The 20,633-nt window shown below is 44.7% G+C and overlaps 1 protein-coding gene across 2 annotated transcripts in view; it reads right to left on the bottom strand.

Annotated features, from left to right (window-relative positions):
• Window positions 1–20,633, bottom strand: part of LOC138287800 (poly(U)-specific endoribonuclease-A-like) — a 349,705-nt gene that overhangs the window by 144,015 nt on the left and 185,057 nt on the right. For both annotated transcript variants that reach the window (XM_069228645.1, XM_069228646.1), the window contains one exon: window positions 17,675–17,786. In XM_069228645.1, the coding sequence (XP_069084746.1) occupies window positions 17,675–17,786 (112 nt within the window). The remainder of the gene's footprint in view (window positions 1–17,674; window positions 17,787–20,633) is intronic.

The raw sequence follows: 20,633 nt of genomic DNA, 5'->3' as shown, positions 1-20,633 counted from the left end.
GTGTATCATCACTCCTAGTAAGCAGGCTAACAGTGTCTTTTTTTTATTTTTTATTATTTTATTACCAGGAAACAGAAACACCAATACAAAACAAGTTACATTGTCACTTTCAGAAAACGAAACAAAATAAAAATCAACCAAATGTACCTAAGAAGTAATCCTCCCAGATCAGAGAACTTTTTAACACTACCTATTCTGCTAACATATCTCATCTCCTGAAATCTAACTTGCACCATCTTACAATACCATTCTTGACTAGTAGGAGACAGTTCGGAACGCCAATTTCTCAGCAGAAGCGACCTAGCAACCGCAGTGGCTATAAATATGAGCTTCCCCCATCTAGAAGTCAGCCTTGCCTTGGGATCGTAGCCCAAGCTCATTAACCGAATGCTGGGAGATATAGATACCGACGCTATAGTTGTTAATATTGCAAAAACTCCCTCCCAATATCCCTGAATACATCGGCATGTAGCAGTCATATGGATCCAACCTGCCACTCCTACGTCCTTGCAGCGAAAACACATATCAGGATGGCCAGTCCTCATATGAGATAGGGCCTGCGGGGTTTGATACAATAACCATTTACTGAAAAATATAATTCGGTGCCAATTAGCCCCTCGAAGCACGGAGAAATTCAGGTGATTAATGGTCTCCCAGTAGTCACCTGAGACCTCTAGGCCCTCCTGACGAGCCCATTTCGTCTGAGCTTTTGTCCCAAGATCTACTTTGACCCTTTCTGCCAGAAGCCTTCTCCGTGACCCTGCATTCCTTATCCCAGGAGGGTCGACCAGTTCTGATACCAATGGCTGGGCATTAATGATAGAATTAACGTCTAAATCCCTCAAAAAATGTAACAAAATATTATAAGATCCGACCAACAAAAAATCATTTTTAACAGTAATCAGGATATTTAATGGAGTTTCCCAGTTGTCCTCAGCACGAAAATCTCCAATCTTACTGAATCCAAAGAGCTCCCACCTCTTTACCAAGTCTTCATTAAGCTGAGCCCCGGAATGCAGAAAAATCTGTGAAAGTGGAGTGTCAAAATGTAAAGAAGGGATTGAATATTTTCTAAAAAAGTCTGATCTCTTTAAAAACCATTTAAGAATCTTCTAACAAACTTTTTTAGGTGATTTCGCTAAGACAGCTGGGTTCCGAATATTATGCTCCCTACATATTAACCGCTTCTATGCCTTGGACGAGATGATCTCGTCCAAGGCTACAGTTCCCCTGTGCCTTGGACGAGATCATCTCGTCCATGGCACAGGGGAACTTGGGGGCGTGCTAGCGCGCCCCCGTGCACCCCCCTCCCCCCCCAAGGCGGGGATGGAAGGGGAAGACCTTCCCCTTCCACCCCCTCTGTCCCCCACCACCCCCTGTGATGTCAGCGCGCTAGGGCGTGCTGATTAGTCACAGGGGCCTCCCCCATTGCGCTGGAAGCAGAGCTTCCAGCGCGATTGAAAGAGAAATGCTAAGCATTTCTCTTTCAATCACGTGGGGGAGGCCCGGAGGGCTTCAAAGGGAAGGAAATGTATTTCCTTCCCTTTGAAGTCTCTCCGAGGGTTTCAAAAGCAGGATTGCTTGCAATCCGGCTTTTGAAACCCCACTAGACACCAGGGATTTTTTTTTTTGTTGCTGATATTGTGATAAGGGAGCGACCCCTTGGGCAAGGGTCGCTCCCAGGGGGGGCATGTTTTCGTGAAGGCCTTTTCTGCCCCCCCGGGGGGCACCAGGGCAAATTTTTTTGGGGTGTTTTTTTTTGTTGTTGTTTCTTTTTTTAGAGATGGGGAGCGACCCATCAGGCAAGGGTCGCTCCCCTGGGGGGCAAATTGTATTTAGACCATTTCTGCCCCCCCCTGGGAGCAGATTGGCCGATTTTAGGTCAATCTGCAAAACCACTAGGCACCGGGGATTGGTTTTTTGGCGCCAATGTCACGCAGGGGGAGCGACCCCATAGGCAAGGGTCGCTTGGGGGTGGTGAGGGTTGGGGGGCAAATTTATTTTAGGCCATTTCATTTCTGACCCCCCTCCTCCAGGGCCCGGCTGAGCTAGAGGCCAAACTCCATAGGTAGGCACTTTGCAAAAAACACCTCTGTTTTCTGTGAAAAAATATGTTGTGTCCACGTTGTGTTTTGGGCCATTTCCTTTCGTGGGCGCTAGGCCTACCCACAGAAGTGAGGTACCATTTTTATCGAGAGACTTACGGGAACGCTGGGTGGAAGGAAATGTGTGGCTCCTCTCAGATTCCAGAACTTTCTGCCACAGAAATGTGAGGAACATGTGTTTTTTTAGCCAAATTTTGAGGTTTGCAAAGGATTCTGGGTAACAGAACCTGGTCCGAGCCCCACAAGTCACCCCATCTTGGATTCCCCTAGGTCTCTAGTTTTCAAAAATGCACAGGGTTGGTAGGTTTCTCTAGGTGCCGGCTGAGCTACAGGCCAAAATCCACAGGTAGGCACTGTTTTCTTTCAAAAATTTGGATGTGTCCACGTTGCGCTTTGGGGCGTTTCCTGTCGCGGGCGCTAAGCCTACCCACACAAGTGAGGTATCATTTTTATCGGGAGACTTGGGGGAGCGCTGGGTGGAAGGAAGTTTGTGGCTCCTCTCAGATTCCAGAACTTTCTGCCACAGAAATGTGAGGAACATGTTTTTTTAGCCAAATTTTGAGGTTTGCAAAGGATTCTGGGTAACAGAACCTGGTCCGAGCCCTGCAAGTCACCCCTCCTTGGATTCCCCTAGGTCTCTAGTTTTCAGAAATGCACAGGTTTGGTAGGTTTCCCTAGGTGCCGGCTGAGCTAGATGCCAAAATCTACAGGTAGGCACTTCGCAAAAAACACCTCTGTTTTCTTTCAAAAATTTGCATGTGTCCATGTTGCGCTTTGGGGCGTTTCCTGTTGCGGACGCTAGGCCTACCCACACAAGTGAGATCATTTTTATCGGGAGACTTGGGGGAACATAGATTAGCAAAACAAGTGTTATTGTCCCTTGTCTTTCTCTACATTTTTTCCTTCCAAATATAGGAGAGTGTGTAAAAAAGACATCTATTTGAGAAATGCCCTGTAATTCACATGCTAGTATGGTCACCCCGGAATTCAGAGATGTGCAAATAACCACTGCTCCTCAACACCTTATCTTGTGCCCTTTTTGGAAATACAAAGGTTTTCTTGATAGCAATTTTTTACTCTTTATATTTCAGCAAATGAATTGCTGTATACCCGGTATAGAATGAAAACGCACTGCAGGGTGCAGCTCATTTATTGGCTCTGGGTTCCTCGGGTTCTTGATGAACCTACAAGCCCTATATATCCCCGCAACCAGAGGAGTCCAGCAGACGTAACGGTATATTGCTTTCGATAATCTGACATTGCAGGGAAAAGTTACAGAGTAAAACTTAGAGAAAAATTGATGTTTTTTTCACCTCAATTTCAATATTTTTCTTTTTCAGTTGTTATTTTCTGTAGGAAACCCTTGTAGGATCTACACAAATGACCCCTTGCTGAATTCAGAATTTTGTCTACTTTTCAGAAATGTTTAGGTTTCTGGGATCCAGCATTGGTTTCATGCCCATTTCTGTCACTGACTGGAAGGAGGCTGAAAGCACAAAAAATTGCAAAAATGGGGTATGTCCCAGTAAAATGCCACAATTGTGTTGAAAAATTGGGTTTTCTATTTCAAGTCTGCCTGTTCCTGAAAGCTGCTGAGTTTAGCACCGCAAGCCCTTTGTTGATGCCATTTTCAGGGGAAAAACCACAAGCCTTCTTCTGCAGCCACTTTTTCCAATTTTTTTGAAAAAAATGAAATTTTCCCTGTATTTTGGCCAATTTCTTGGCCTCCTTCGGGGGAACCCACAAAGTCTGGGTACCTCTAGAATCCCTAGGATGTTGGAAAAAAAGGACGCAAATTTGGCTTGGTTAGCTTATGTGGACAAAAAGTTATGAGGGCCTAAGCGCGATCGGCCCCAAATAGGCAAAAAATGGACTGGCACAGGAGGGGGAAAAGGCCTGGCAGCGAATGGGTTAATACCCGAAAATCAATAAAAAACCTGGAGCCCGCGAAATGATCCAAAATAAAGCTGGCATAATAATGTGCAAAAAATGCATAATAATCTTTGAAATTTGGCAATGCCAGTCCCCCCTTTTCCTTATCGGCATACAGTATACTTAAAGCGGCTCGGGCCTTTCGGTTCTGCCAAATAAATGGACGAAATAGGGATTCCAGTTTTCTAAAAATATTTAGCGTTAGAACTCACGGAATAGCCGCAAACAAGAAATTGAAAAGTGGTAAAATTGACATTTTAATTAACGCAATTCGGCCTAATATAGAGAGGTGGAGAGAACCCAACGAGTCAACAGAGTCTGAGTTTTCAGTAGTAAAGGAGCAAAATTCAACTCGTAGAGATCCCCTATATTGGCCGAGAAATAAATCCCTAAATATCTCTTTGGATTGGCATTTACACATCCTTTTAATTCAGGAAGAAGGCAAATAGGAGAAGTACCACAAAGAATAATATCAGTCTTGCTCATATTAATCTTATAGCCACCAATTTGCTGAAATTCATTAAATAAATTAAAGGCCGCTTCCTGAGAAGAACGTTCTGTGTCTAAAAACAAAATGATATCATCTGCGTAAAGTTTGATCTTTCCCATTGATTTTAACGGAGGTTGAATCTGACTATGTTGTCTAATTTTAATGGCGAGAGGCTCAATGAAAAGGGCAAATAAAATGGGGGATAAAGGACATCCCTGTCTAGTCCCTCGTTGTATTTGAAGTTGTCCGACACACTTTGAGTTTATAATGATATTGGCCTCAGAGTTGGAGTACAACCTTTGAATTAGTGCGATGACCTGAGAGGGTACCTTACAGCTAGACAAGACTGAGAAAAGCGTGTCCCAGACAACCAAGTCAAATGCTTTTTCCGCACCAAGCAGAAGAATAATGGCAGGGACTTTATTAGTAGCAAACAAATCGAGAGCCTCCGCTAAATAATGTGTGTTTGTAGCCAGTTGTTGGCCAGCCACAAAACCATTTTGATTGGGATGCACCAGTTTATTAACTACCCCATTAAGCCTGTTAGCCAATAATGTTGTCATTATTTTATAGTCTGAGTTTAACAGCGAAATTGGACGATATGCATTTGGATCCTCCCTGTCCTTATTTTTCTTAGGGAAGCTAACCACATTTCCTGAGTGCCAGGTCTTAGGGATCTGTTCGCCCCGCAGCAGGCCGTTAAGTAAGACCAAAAACTCCTCAGCGAATGCATTTATAAGGGTCTTATAAAACTCAGCTGGAAAGCCGTCGGGCCACAGGTTTTCCCCGTGGGAAGGTTCTTAACGACGTCTAGAAGTTCTGGCTTCGTAAATGGCTGAGACAGTGCCACGCAGTCTTCATCTGAGAGACGAGGAATATTGAGGTCCATCAAGAACTTCTCAATAGTCCTGGGATCTATAACTGGGGCATCACTATAGATTTGTCTATAATGTTCCAGCATAATTTTATCAAGGTCTCCGGGGTCAGTGCGTCTAGCCCCGGTGACCGGGCATCTTAGAGCACGTATGACATTGCCAATTAAAAAAAAATCCCTTATTTCGGCCTGTGAAGTCTGTATCCACCCCTCATCCGAAAGGAGCCGGAGATTAAAAATCCACCTTTTGGTCTGGGCTATTTAAGCTGTAGAATAGAGAGAAACTTCCAGAAGCAGAGAGGCATGGTCTGAGAGACCAGAGTGCTGGACCGACTGAGATCGATAGCACAATGTTTCTGAAATCAGAAAAAAACCTATGCACGAGGAGCTTTTAAACCGAGAGGAAATACAAGTATATTTCCTCGCATCAGGAGTGTTCGTTCTCCGGGGATCGCACAGCGCCAAAACCTTAACATAATCTCGGGAGATCTTTGCTACTTTAGGTTTGTGCTGTCTCTTACCTTTTACCGTAGTATCTAAAACTGGGTCCTGGAGAAAACTGAAGTCCCCTCCAATAATAATTTTTCCTGTCAATTGCAAGAGGGAGTGAAACAGGCCTATATAAGGGGCTGGGTCGTCTATCAGAGGAGTACAAAAACTAACAAAAATGAATCTCTCCTTAGCGATTAAACACTGAACCCAGCACCAACGCCCATCGGGGTCGGAAACAAAGTCCAATGGTTGTGCATTAAGGGCTTTGGCTAAAAAGACTGCCACACCTCTATGAGCCGCTGAAGCTGCAGCAACCACTATAAAATCCGCCATTTTTTTAAACATGCGAAAGCCTGAAACTTTATTAAGTGGAATATGGGTCTCCTGAAGAAATATAACTGAGGGACTGAAAGCAGATCTCCTTTCCTCGATAGCAGACCTTAATGGTTATTTAATCCATTAACATTCCAGGAAAGTATTCTTAATGGAAGAAACAATTTTGTCAGTTATTTATACCTTGAGTTAGTCTGCATATGGTTCCCCCTAATCTGGAGTAAAATACATTATCCCAGACATAACAATCCTCTAAAGTGACAAAAACGGAGCCTGGTGGCCATACTTATCCCCCTCTATCCCCAACCCCCCTTCCCCCCCCTCCCTCACCCTCAGTGGCCCACACCTGGAGCCCTCCAGCCTGGACATCCCGGGGCTACATCCCTCCCCCACCCCCTGTCCCCATTCTTCCCTAGCGTGGTGCCTTGTCATAGCACCCTAGGCCATAGACTAGAGAGACTAAAATAGAATAGCCTGAACATGCGCTGTGGGAAACAAAACAAAAAAAGAAAAAAAAGGGGGGGGGGGGCCGTATTCTCTTACAGTATCATTATCCTCATTCTCAGTGTCCTCATAGTCCAATATATCACCCTTGTAGTCTTTTATTACGTTTTTTCCACCCCGCCTCACCCCCCTTGCTTGTCCCAGCTGCTCAGAGTTCTGAATTACATGTAACAAGGATTTAGCAGCATCGACTGTGTGAATAAAATTCGAACGACCCTGAAAAAAATAATTTACGTTTGGATTGTTGCACAAGACCAGCCTGAGCCCCTGCTTTTTGAAATGCTGGAATCATCCCTTTCAATTCTCTTCTCCAATGCACTGCCACCACCTACATGTCGGAGAAAATCTTGAATGCATAGTCGCCGGGGATCTGGAAGATTTTAGTCTTGATTGCTTTCTAGAAAATCTGTTCCTTGATACGGAAGTCACCAAAGTTCACTAGAATAGTGCGAGGATATTTAGAGTTTGGCGGCTGGACTGCAGGGACCCGCTGGGCATGCATAATTGTGAGATCTGGGTGCTTGTCCTATTGTCCTGCTAAAACATGACTTTTAATAAGATCAGTTACCAAATCTGTGACTGTCTGGCCGTTTTGACGTCCTTCAGGGACCCCCATGAATCGCAGGTTGGATCTACGTGATCGATTTTCGGCATCATCAAGTCAAATCTGTAGATCTAGCAGATCAGCTTGGCATTTTGCCACTGATGGTTCTACAGTTACTGGGATATCCTAGATATCGGAGACTCGTTGCTCGATAACCGTGATTCGCGAGTTAAGTTGCTGCATATTACTACAAATCAGGTTCAATTGAGATTCTGTTCTCTGATTTGCGTCATCTTGGGAAACTTTCAACGTTTTTAACTCGCTTAATATCTGAAGAAGTAAGTTTTCAGGGGGAGCGCTAGTGCTTGCCATATCTTTCGGCCCCTGAGAAAGAGCCCCAGTTTGACCAATAAATCCGGAAGACAGCAGAAGTAGAAATGTGGGCAGAAGATTCAGCTGCTGTGCCTGCCCCACCCCTGCTGATTAACTTGTGCGCTGGTAAAGAGGCAAAGCTGTCTACCTGAGGGGCAGGAGTGCAGTTGACAATTGAAGCAGGGGTACCTTCCTTATGATTTTTCCCTTCCCCAAACAAGGGATAGAGGGGTCTGGAAGAAGGTCTCATGTCTGTCGTCTGATCACAAGAAGTCTCAGAGTTCCAGTCAGGGGTCGACTGAGTGAGCAACGGAGAGCCTTTGAATGACCCCGGGCTAGGATCTGAATCGGTTGGCAGAGCCCTTGATTTGTCAGATGGGCAGTCCAAGCTGAGAGGAGAGCTTGACAAGTTAGATCCTGAGGACGGTAGATTAAGAGGTAAAGGTGAAATAGGGTTAAAGGCTGAATCTATAGTGGAAGGTAGGGGAGGCACTGAAGCCGGAGCCTTGTGCAAATGATTGTCTGAAGGCGCGGGGCGTTTCTGTCTGGCGGTACATATTGTTCTAGGAACCCTGGCGGCAGAGCGGCCTGCATAGTGTAGAGAACGCCGCATCTTCCCAAAAACACACCGATGAAAGGAGAGAAAAAAAAAAAAAAAAAAAAAAAAAAAAAGGGGGGGTGGGGGGTGCTGCCCTGTCCCCCTCAGGTGCGATTAGATATTGAGATATTAGCTGAATATCAAGGGGGGGTCTGGCAGGTCTTACCAAAAAAAACTCAGCCTCAAAATCTGTGCCTTAATAGAGCTCCCAGGATTCACAGGGGGGTGGTGGCAGAATAGCCAAAAAAAAAAAAAAAAAAAAAAAAAAAAAAAAGGAACTTTTTGTCCCCCCTTCCTCCTTACTCTTCCTTCAAGTACAACAGACTCCCCCAGGAAAAAAATGAGAGAAAAGAGAACCCCCCCTCCTTTCCCTGCCCCCACCCTCCCTTCCCTCCTAGCTCAGTCTTTACCCCTTTTTTCCTCATTGAATTATCCCTTAGAGCCTCTGTGTACTGGGCGAGGTGAGGCCGAAGGCGTGGAGATCAGAAAGAAAATCTTAGTTATAATGTCTTACCGCCGGCCCCCTCCTCCCTTGGGGCACGTAACCTTGATCTTCTGCTTATATTGATAATCCTCCACAGTGAATCTGCCCAAAATACTCAGTTTGTGACTTTGCGCCCCCCCCGGAGATCGGTGTTCTGCACCTACTTGGCTGAAAGATCCTTGACTCAGCATCCTCAATCCTGCCCGGAGTCAGGAACTGCCTTGGCTTCTGCTGCCGAGTCCTCCGAATACTGGAGACCGCCTCGCTTCACCTCCGTGTTTCCACATCTCAGAGGCCCAGCGAGAGCGTCTAGCTCAGCGTCCCTGGTAACCGCCTCAGAGTCGGCTCGGGGGCTGCTTCCGCATTCCATTCAGTGAAGCCTCAAAGCACGTCTCATTCTAACGCGCTCTCCCTCTGTCTGTGGCTCAGCCGCAGAGCATGACGGGAGCTCTTGTGGCCATCTTCCAACCCACTAGAATGTGTAAGCTAACAGTGTCAATCGTATTTCAATCCCAGTGGTGGTCTCTATGCGTGGCACTACCAGTCGCCAGTCATCCATTACTTTTTTGCATGCCAATGCTAGATGAAGGACAGAAGCTCCAATCGCACCACAGTGCCCACACTTAGCCCTCTTAGTAGGTTCTATCTTATAGTTATACATATATTTTAACCTCTAAACCGCATATCTATTCAGCTAGTACAGGTCGGATTTTTTTTTGTCTGTCATGTTATTATTAGAGCAAGTTATTGCTTGGAAAGGTTTTTGCCACTTTCACCTGTGGAATACATAATGGTGACACAAGAATTAACATACCTCAAAGAAACCTGTTTACTGTTAAGTGAATAGCCTAGAGGTTCCCCAGAAGCAAAAGAATACAAATCACATCATATCTGTAATGAGGAACTCCAGAGACACATAGGTACCCTTTAACGTTTATTTGCATTATAAGACCCACAACCAGGAGAGTCTGGCATCTGCGAGGTATGTCCAGCAACTGACAACATTGTAACCAACCTCACTGATACCATTCAACTCTCGAACACAGAATGCACCTTAAACAGAAACACAGCACATACGGCATCCTCGCGCCGAAATTTGCCACAAGGTTGCTCAATATTACACCAGTTCCTCCTTTTTTTCTTTTACAGGAAACACATTGTTGTATGCAGAACCTAAAATACAAGCAAAAACTATAAACTACCTATAGACTTAAAATCTACACTATATCAATAAGCAAGAAATAAACAAGCAAACCTGGACACAGCCTATGTAGTGTCCTTCTACTGATATTACAAAAACAAATCATAGCATCACTCACACCACCCTCCGCTGCACATTATCTCATTCCCTGAAGAAGACATTCTTGGAGAAGAAGGAATAGAAGATTTCTCCTGCGAACTCTGCAACCAATCCGACCAATCACATCAGTCCAACTCCTTCTCAGACAGCTTCCTCAAGGAGGCTGCCTGCATGACAGAAAGAAGGACTAGACCCCTCTTGTTCCACTATCCTTTATCATCCAGAACACCTGACCCCTTGCTCACTCTAATAACTTGGGTAGGAGATGAACATTTTAACAAATTATTACACTTCGTTTTTTTTTTTTTTTTTTTTTTTTTTAAATCAACACCCATTTGCCTATATGGAGATCCATGATGTTGAAACAGTCACCCACATCCACTCTTTCTTTCATGGCATTTTCTTTCTGTAACACACGGGCATCCACTAAGGCATTCACCAGTTCCCCATCCTTCCACGTACTCTTGCACTGCAACCACTCAGGGAACAAGCTCATATGCATCTTTCTTTCTCTCAACAAAGTAAAAGGAGGAATACCCGTGGTGCAATGTTGTAACTCCAGATCTTATTGTTAACAAATTCTTGCACATCCTGCCCTGATGGTAGTGCTGGCTGAATTTCTTTTTTCACTATTCTGTTCACCCTTTCCACCAAACCATTCAGGGTTGGTGAATAGAAAGTGACTTTTGCATGACGAGCAACATTAATTTCAAGAAATGTGTGCATCTTGTGAGACAAGAAGTGTGCTCCACTGTCTAACGATTGTTCTAGATGAAACGTCAATAAAACACTAATTCCCAAAACTTGATAAGGTTTCCAGTACTAGAAGCATCACGAGACGTGTGATCACTTGGACCGATAATCTATTAGTGAAACCAAATATTTGATGTTGCTAGGTGAACTTCATACTAGACTAGATTATGATTTAAAATAATTTGGTCCCCTTTCAACTTGCCAAGCAACCCTTGTATTTTGGGGAGGAGGTATCAATCAACCAAAATGTTTTTATTTCAAAAGTGCAAATAAGGGCAAAGCCTTACCTCCCCATATTTTGTTCTTGCTCCCACAAGGGGAAACCCATTCTGAAGAGTCACAAGGTGCTATAACACCCTCAGCACACAAGTTCCTAAGAACAGAATTGAGCTCATCTCTTGCACTCAGCAGGAGAGGACAAACCTTGGGAACAACAGGTTTAGCATCAGATTTGAGTCAAATCTGATGTTCAAAGCCTTTAATAATCCCAATTTGTAAGAGAACACCGCTGGAATTTGCTTCAAAAGATTCTCAGTCTCCAAAGAGCATGAACCATCACTCTCACATCACATGGAGGTCCTCCTCTTGGTAGCCAGCTGGAATGTCATCTAAAACGATGGGATTCTCAGATCCCAGCACCAGGTACAGGCCCATTGTTAAATCCTACAAATCAATGATCTTACGCCCCTTGACAGCTATGTATATTTTCGTGACTGTATGTCTATCCAAACACTCTAGATTGGAGATAAACTATCCAAGCATGTCTATGTCCGATTCTCCATTGACCTTAGGATTCACACATCTGTCTGCTCAAGCTTGGTTTTGTTATCCCATTTGTCAAGGAACATGATTTCTGACAAAATAGTGATGGGTGATCCCGAATCGGCCATGACTGGGATCTTAACTCCAATCACTGCAATGCCCCACATCCCTCCGACTTTGTTCTCACCCAAAACAGCATTACACTCAACGTCTAATATGGAATTGCTTAGTTTTTCAACATAAACATCCACTCAATCGGAGACCTCCATGCAATTGACTCAATGGATCTTTTACCTGACTTACATACCACCTGAAAGTGACCAGTCTTTTTACATAAAGAAAATCTCCTACCATTGGCAGGGCATATGGCATTGTTGCCAATGTGAGATTTTAAACAACACCTAAAAACAACGTAGATTTCCCTTTTTAAAAGGTTCAACAATGCCACCACCTGTGGATACCCAGAGGAGGACATACATCAGGGAGCCCAGATGTAAATGGGTGAAGTTGTGTCAGAACCTCCCGATGAAGTCAATGGGGACCTTGGCTGTCCAGCTGCTGTCGTGACCCGTGGACCAAGTTGGTTGAACCCAGATGTGGATGAGGAGGACCTATGGAAAGAGGGGACAGAATGCAGACCACCCAGAGATGCCCAGGGGGTGCAGAAGGCCCATGCCCACCCTTGGAGATGCTTTCCTGTTGGATGGTTGTTGTGGAGATGCAGCTGTGGGGTCCAGGTGATAACGGACATCAGAAGTCGTACACGTGCTGTCCCACACCGGTTGCAGAATTGCAGAGTGGTCAGTGACCAGCAGGACCACCAACAAGCCTTGGCAAATGCAAAAATAGAGATTCAAGCAGAGTTGCAATGGGGGGGGGGGGGGAACCAGTAAGGTCCAAAGGACTCAACCTTTACAGTTAAGTAAGGGCCAGCCCTCAGCAAGAAGGAGAGCCAGCAGGAATCGATGGAGACCCCAGGAGGACCCACTGGCAGCAGTTACATAGAGTCTCGAGGAGGCCTCAGCAGCACAAAGATGGATGCCACACTGCAGGAAGGACATCGGTCTTGGAGCTGTGTGATGCTTGAGGCTGGGGCTTCTTGGAGCTAGGAGGTCTTTGGACTGAAGAGCCAACAAGTTTTGCAATGACGACCAAATGCAGTGCACAGGGGTTCCATCCAAGCAACTCCAACAAGGGGACCACAATCTCCCTCGTTGCAAGGAAGACTGGTCACACCTCTGGAGAGTCACAGAACCACCACAGGGCCTTGTAGAATCTGTGGGACAGCAGGATCCACACACTGGTCGTTGACGTGGAGGTGCCTGTGGATGCAGGGGAGTGACTCTTTCACTCTAAGGGAGATTCTTTCTGGATGCAGTCAGAGTCCTTGTGACTCTGGAAGATGCACGGCCACGGACGTTACAGCGTCCTTGCAATACTTGGGGACAAAGTTGCAGTAGGAGCCCTCCTACCAGGTGCAGTCTTGTATCGGTTCCTGGGGAAGTCCAGCAGCAGAATCCGATGTCCAAGTTGCAGAAGCAGTCTTGAAGATGAATTTTGTAGAAGAATCTAATCAATGTATCTTGCAGACAAATCTGGGGTCCCACCCGGAAGGCAGCCCTTAAGTAACCCAGGAAGGGGGTTGGACAACTTCTGCAGTGACCCACCCATCAGGGGGAGTCAGGGATGCAACTCTGCTGGACTGACCAGTCAGACACTCCCAGGGGCCTTAACTCATCCTATTTCCAAGATGGAAGAATCAAGTGGCCACCTGGCAGAGTTCTGGGCATTTCCCTAAGGTAGGAGATGGACAGGGGAGTGGTCACTCCCCTGTCTGTTATGTGTTTACGCCCCAGAGCGGGAGCCAGGGGCTCCTGCACTGGAGGAAACCGGTTTTGCACCAAATGTGCCCTTCAAAGCAGTCTGGTGGCCCTCAGGAACACCCCCACCCTAGCCTAGAGATGCCCATTTCTAAAAGGAGTGGTGGTAACACCTCTCAGGGACACCCTTTGTTCCTCCTTCCCCTGCCAGAGTTAGGCTCAGCACCAAGAGGGCAGAACTGTCTGCGATCAGCGGTAGCACTGGTTTGCATGCAGAACCTGCAAGGCTGTACAGGCAGACATGGGGGGGATCCTCTAAGGAACCCCCCACAGTACATGGTGTCATGCAACTAACACTGGAATCGGTGTAGTTACAGGATTCCAACATGTTGGATACCAGACATGACTAGGTTCGGTGAAGCCATTATGTAGCTGAACATCTTCCGTTGACCAGTGTCCGCTACCTTAAAATGGCTTGCCCACACTTACAAAGCCCAGAAATGGAGTCGGAGGTTTGTAGGGGTAGCTATACTCATAAAGGGGTACTCTCACACTTCGAACCATGCACCCTGCCCTTGGGCTGAAGGGCCTACCTTAGGGGTGGCTTATAGGGTCAGAGTGCAGTGACCTGGATAGAAGGTAAACCTTATATCTGGGATGAAAGGTGTATGCACCATTTCACACAGATTGCAATGGCAGGCCTGTAGTCACAGTTTGCAGGGGCTCCCATGGGTGGCATAATACATGCTGCAGCCCATGGGCGGTTCCCTGGTGCACCAATGCCCTGGGTACCAAAGTAACATACTAGGGACTTACAGGGGTTCACCATTATGCCAACTGTGGGGTGCAAGACTTACCAACCAAATTTAGAGGAAGAGAACACAGACACTGGGGGTCCTGGTTAGCAGGAGCCAAGTGTACTGCAGTCAAAACACACTGACACATGGAAAAATGTGAGGACAACCATATCTGAAAGATCCTACTTTACTACAGGCACTGACTCACAAGCACTGATGCCGCTGTGAGATTTTCGGGTTAAACTCAAGAGGTCGGTGAGCATAACAGTGAGGTTTCCTTGAAACAGTATGTTCGGTCTACATATGTGTCCAAACTGAGATGTCCACCAAAGCGTCACTTGGGTGAAGATGTAATTCTAAACTGAGCACTGGCCAGTTTGATAGAAATTGCACACGTTGCCCAAAAGTACATCGCACTGTGGTAACACCCTTAGGCCTTAAGCCTTGCCCAGTAACACTGCTTGCCGCTTAATTAACAAGTTTGCCACTTTGAAATTACTCATGGTCAGGTCTATGTTCTGCGACAATGCAGCCCGCCAGCTGCAAGCCTGCCAGGACGTGGCACAGCTCAAGGACCCTTCAGAAGACCAGGAGAAAACTAAAAGTATAGTTGGTGGGTGTGTAGTGTGGATGAATTCTGCTTGTCTCCAAGATGTAACGAGGGACTCCGGAGACATGTAGGTACCCTTAGACGTTTATTTATAAGATCACACCCATAACCAGGAGTGTCTGGCATCTGCGAGTTATGTCCAGCAACTTACTCAACATTGCAACCAACCTCGCAGATACTATTAGACTCCCAAAAAAAAAGAGTACACCTTAAACACAAACATGGCATCCTCGTGCATGGAATTGCCACAAGGATGCGCAATATTACAATATCTCACCAAGAAAATGACTGCAGACACCATAATCTTATACGTGCCTAAAAGAGTTAATCCGGTATGAAGCCAAAACTGTAAAGAAAAATAACCTTTCTGTGAGAGTCGCTGAAGGGGGGGGAGAGAAGAGAGAGCGAGATGGTCTTTAGTGACAGCGATAGCATACTCTCAGAGGGATGAAAAGGGCTGTGTCCTTTGCATGCCAACTTTTGAGACAGAATATAAGAAATGTAGTGACAAAATGGCTTACTGGTCTTTGTGTTAGATGATTTGCTCTAAGGGAATCGATATTTAAGACATAGGCATCAGCGCTCACTTGCATGCTGATAATGGTTTTATTTCTATGGAAGAAAATGAGGATTTGGTATTTAAAATACACAGATTTCCCTAGAAAAGTGTAAATAATCTGTAACTTGTGGCTGACAAGCAAGATGTCAGACATCAGCTTATCGTGTCTAACATTTTGTGACATAAGTTCATCAAAAGAAAAGCAGCAGGCTACAAAACGATGCACCGGACCAAAAAAATTCATAGGAAGAAAATAATAGATCTGTCCTTGTGTGAACCCAAACCAACACCTGCTGCCAAGGTGTGCTCCTTTAAAACTAAAGGAAAAAATACAATTTAGAACAAATGTAGTGTACCACAGCCAATAATATAGAATGTCCAACAACAGCCAACGTGTCAATGACGGTGCAGCGTTATTACGGCGGGAGAAAAACTTAATAGAAGTCGAAGCTCCTATAACAGCCCTAAAGAAGTCCTATGTGAGAGGACGAAACGCAGCGGATGTTGTAGTGAACACATGTATTATTGGATAAAGAAAGAGGAAAGCAAAAAGAATAACAGAAGATATACACAACTATAAACTAAAGAATTGGACACTCTATATTATTGGCTGTGGTGCACTACCTTTGTTCTCTATTTTGTGACATAAGTTTAGCCACACTCTACAAGTGCATGGGGATTGTGAAAGATGGCAAGTTGCCTATATTTGCCACTTCATAAATGCAGGAGAGGTTAACTGTGATGCCCCACTAACTTTTCAACTATGCAGACTAGTTAAAAAAAAAAAAAAAAAAAAAAATGTAGGAAAATGTGACTGCCAAAACCTGAAAATAACTGGAAGGTGAAACGTGTACCATGGCAATATTAAAAAAGAAAGAGAAAAGTAACCTAACAGGACTCACAGCGAGTACAGTAGATCGGCTATAAAATAATAAGTTGCTTTAATCACACAAAAGCTGATGGAAAGAAGGGTTGAAAATATTCTAACCGCTGACAATCACTTGTTCCCTTCTGCAGATGGCCTCATCTAACAGGTCTGGATGGACTGTTCTCATGAGGAGCAAGGTCAGTACTGATTTCCATAAGGTGGAATTTCGTCTACTGTGGCACTATGGGTCAAAAATGATACTTTGGAATGCTACTACAAGTCATTGCCAGTAGTTGGGCTGTCTGCATACATTCCACCCATCACCTTGCATGTGATTGATATGATAAGCTGCTCTACATTACAAACAGCCATTTAATTTCCTGGACGTTGATCAGTTCAATAACTCATCACCCAAAACCAGTGGCGGCACCTGCCGCAGATATAGGGGAGCAGCCAAGGTTGGGGGAAATCGGAGTGGGCGGGGGAGATGATGAGCCCTGGGGGTGGAGTCGGGCGGGGGGGAGGGGCAGTGGACTAAATTACATTTAAAAATTACTGTTTGTCGCTGCCATCCTCTCCTGCTGCCTCACTTGTCCTCCTTTCCTGTTCTGGTGTCCCAGCATTTGCTGGTAAACCAGAAGAGGCACCCCAGAAAACCTGGCGTTGCTTACATGCTAACCATAGCACATAAGCAGTGTCAGGATTGGTTTCAGCTGCAGTGACTGCTGCTCAGACACTACCCTGGGACCTGTGCAGTTTCTTCAGCCAGTCTGTGTACACAGCAGGTCTGGGGAAACCTAAGCACGCATATGTGTTTGGACAGCTGTCTTAGGCCATCCAAACACACATGGGCACTTAGTGCACACAATTGCTCATCCCCCCTCCGGAGGCCCATTCCCGCCCCTCCCTGCTGGCTCTAAGCCAGTGGGGCAACACTCCTCCCCCATTGCAGAGAAGCCGCCCCTACTCAAAATATGCCGAGAAAGTTTTCTCCATGCTAGGAGACTCTAAACCATAGGCTGTGCCAGGGATTAAAAGGGAGGTCAAGCCAACAATGGAATTCCCATCACCTGCTACTCCTCATAGCTCAGCACAAAAAATTAGAATTTGAATATTATACCACAGTGTCAAGCAACTACCAATGTGTCTTGAGATGACTGGATAGCACATAATTTTAGTAGATAACTCCAATGAATACATATTTAACAAAATACTTTCAGCATCATCAGACTCTGTATTTGCAGGAGAAGTGCTATATGTGCAGCAGCATTTTCAAAGAGCTTAATTTCACATTTTTCTGACAATTCGTTAATTATGATTTGCTTTCATTAGGCCCTTGTTGGAAGGTTATTGGTCTCACATAGCCCCTGCCTGACAGGCGTAGTATGTGGTACACACTCCTTCCCAGCAGCAAATTATGAGCACCTCCAACACACTAATAAACCTCACATGTTGGTGTTAGAGATTGTGATCCTACCTGCAAACGTTTTCACATTGTGAAGACGTTCTTCATTTACATATAGAAACAGTGGGTGCGACGCACTGTCTTTAGCATTATTTGTTCCAGTAGGTACATATCCTGCTTTTCCCTATGAAAAAAAAGATAATAAAACGGTTCAGGATTCAACTCCACGGTTAAAAAATAAAGTACACAGTAGCACTGCAATAAATATGTTTAAGGAATCAAAATATATGTTGCTCCAAAAACAAAAAAAAATGAAACAAATGACAAATTAAGTAGTTAAGGTACCCTATATGACATCGGGCACAACATAGCAGTAAAAAAAAAAAAAAAATACATACACACACACACAAATCCATATATGCATACACACACAAAGTCTTTATAAATTTCACAAAAGCATAGAACAAGCATTGGCAAAGCCAATAGGTCTGGCTTTATACCACCACACCCTCACTCATTGTGTATATGTCTCACATCCCGAGGAACAGTGTTACTCATTACTTATACCCCAGTGTTCTTTCAAGCACAGGTAAAACTTATTTTTGGATAACTATCTGCACATATTGCATTTTCCTATCACTGTAAATAAGGGTTAATCAACTCAGGGGAACTCGTTCTATTTATTTCAGAATGATGAAAGGCTGTAAAACATACCAAGATTTGTGGCTATCAGCAGATCTTTGTATTAAGACATGTTAACCCTTACAGCTATTTAGCGGGAGGCAATTTGCCTCGATTACATTTTTAATACCACATGGGGGACAGTTCATGTGTGGTGCATAGCAACGGTTGAATTGCAATAAAAAAGTAGGGGAACTGTGTTATTGAGAGCAATGAGACAGGGTCAGTGAGTGTGGGGGCGGGTCAAAGGCGTGGGCAAATTTTTTTTTTAAAAACACAGCCCTCAAAATACTCTAATTATATTTTTGATTTCACCTTTAGGTATCTACATATAAAATACAAAACGATTTGGGTTTAGAAAAAGTGCTTCCAAAATAGATTTGTTTTTTTAATAAAGCACAAGCTTCACATAGTGCAACCATTTTTTATAACTGCCCATTAAAAGCACTAACTCCACAGCTCAATTGGTAACATCCTTGAAATACCTCTCAAAAAGAATACACGTTTGTCAATTGAGTCCATCAGTTAAAGCCCATATTGGCTTCCAAGCTGCTTTTACATTTGCAGATCAACAAATTTGCACACATTTACATCTTTCAGGCACCAGGCACTTTGGGTCGAAGGCTTCTTTGCTTGGTGGTCTGTCCCTCCCTTTGCTTCACAGCGCTGGCTCCATTCCATCGATTTCAGCTGCAGCATCTCAACTATCAGAATTAACCGTTCCAGGACTGTTGTCTTTTAATATAGCCTTAGAACCCGCCGTAGCGGGCTCTACCTGCCATTAAAGGCCCACTCCCGTGTTAAAGGCCTGAGCCGAAGGCCGAGAGGGCCGTTAATGGCTGGTAGAGCCCGCTGCGGCGGGTTCTAAGGCTATTAGAACATTCTGCCACTCAGGGCAGAATGTTCTATTAAATAAAACAAATTCCTCACGAAGCCCGAGGGGATTAAACTCCCCTCGGGCTCTGTGAGGCTTTGTTCACAGCTCTTGCTGTGAACAAAGAGACCATTGGAATGTTGGCGCTCCCGGCTTTTGCTGGCCAGTAAAAGCCCTGAGCACTCCATTGTTTTCAATGGAGCTGCCAGCATTCCAATGTTCTAATTAAAAGTAAGGAAACTGTTATTGCTAAAGTAGAAAAGTATTGTCACGTCGAGCACCTCAGATCGTGCCTACTTCGACCTCTGGTGCAAAGATACAACTGTGTGGCACCTGAAGTAAAGCAGTGGACCTCATCCTAGGGACTAAGGCAGGTGTGCACGTAGCACAATATGCATTACAGCTCCTTTGTGCTTTCTTCCTCAGAGAAACTTTGCCTGCCTATACAATACTGACTTTCACCTCCTCCCCAACCCCGTCCATCAGCTAACCTTTACATAAACCTGCGCTGTAACATTTAACACTTATCTGCAGGAGCGGGGCACTCAGAAATGCCTCACTATCTCTGCAGGCCAGGCGCTGTGCTTTAGCTGAAATAATCGGTAAAGACATGCATTGCACAGCTAAGGGCCACAGTACTTCAGAAGCAAATGTGGCGTTACCGTTTTTGGAACTGGGGAATCAAGTTTGAGCCTGTATATCAGCTTAACATCATGTGATTCTGGGCAAATCACTTAATCTACGGTGCCCACACATTAAAAAAAAAAAATATGAATGTGACCTTGTGCACTGCAACTGGTGCTCATGTGAAACACACCAATACCTTTGGGTGGACTTCGCGCTATATAAAAGAGAAAAAAGATAAACACATCACATAACTTTGCTAACAGAAAGTAAGACTTGAATACATTTTCATACAGTTTTTGGACACAATATAGAATATGAAAACTACATTATTTTATTACTATGTAAAAATGTTTCTACTCATCAAAATTCTATTAAAACCAGGCTAACCCTTGGTGCATTGTTTACATTTAATTTTTGATACACATACCAAAAATTAAGTAAACAAAGCCTCAACGATATCAAGTACAACTTCCTTACCTAGGGCCAGATGTATGACTATTGTACGATGGAGATTCGTCCATTTTGCGACTGCTAAAACAGCCTCTGGCATGTACAAACCCCATTTTGTGAGTCGGTAACCCATTACCGACTAGAAAAATTTAAGTTTGCGAGTTGCTATTAGGAAGGGGCGTGCCAAGGGCATCCCTTCCTACTAGTGAGTAGCGGGGGGGATATAAGATTGTTTTGCGAAAGGAATGCAGTCCAAAAAAAGCATTCCATCCATCATCTGTTCTTTTTTAATTTGTCGCCCTAAGTGGGAAGGGTATGCCCAGATGTGGGTCCCGTGCTCACTGCACCACTGGATTCAAGCTAGCCTGGCTGATGAAGGGTGGTAGCCTGAAACCGGTC

Source organism: Pleurodeles waltl, chromosome 4_1 (assembly GCF_031143425.1).
Source record: "Pleurodeles waltl isolate 20211129_DDA chromosome 4_1, aPleWal1.hap1.20221129, whole genome shotgun sequence".
NCBI classification, from domain to species: Eukaryota; Metazoa; Chordata; class Amphibia; order Caudata; family Salamandridae; genus Pleurodeles; species Pleurodeles waltl.
This window is presented reverse-complemented; position numbering and strand designations above follow the sequence as displayed.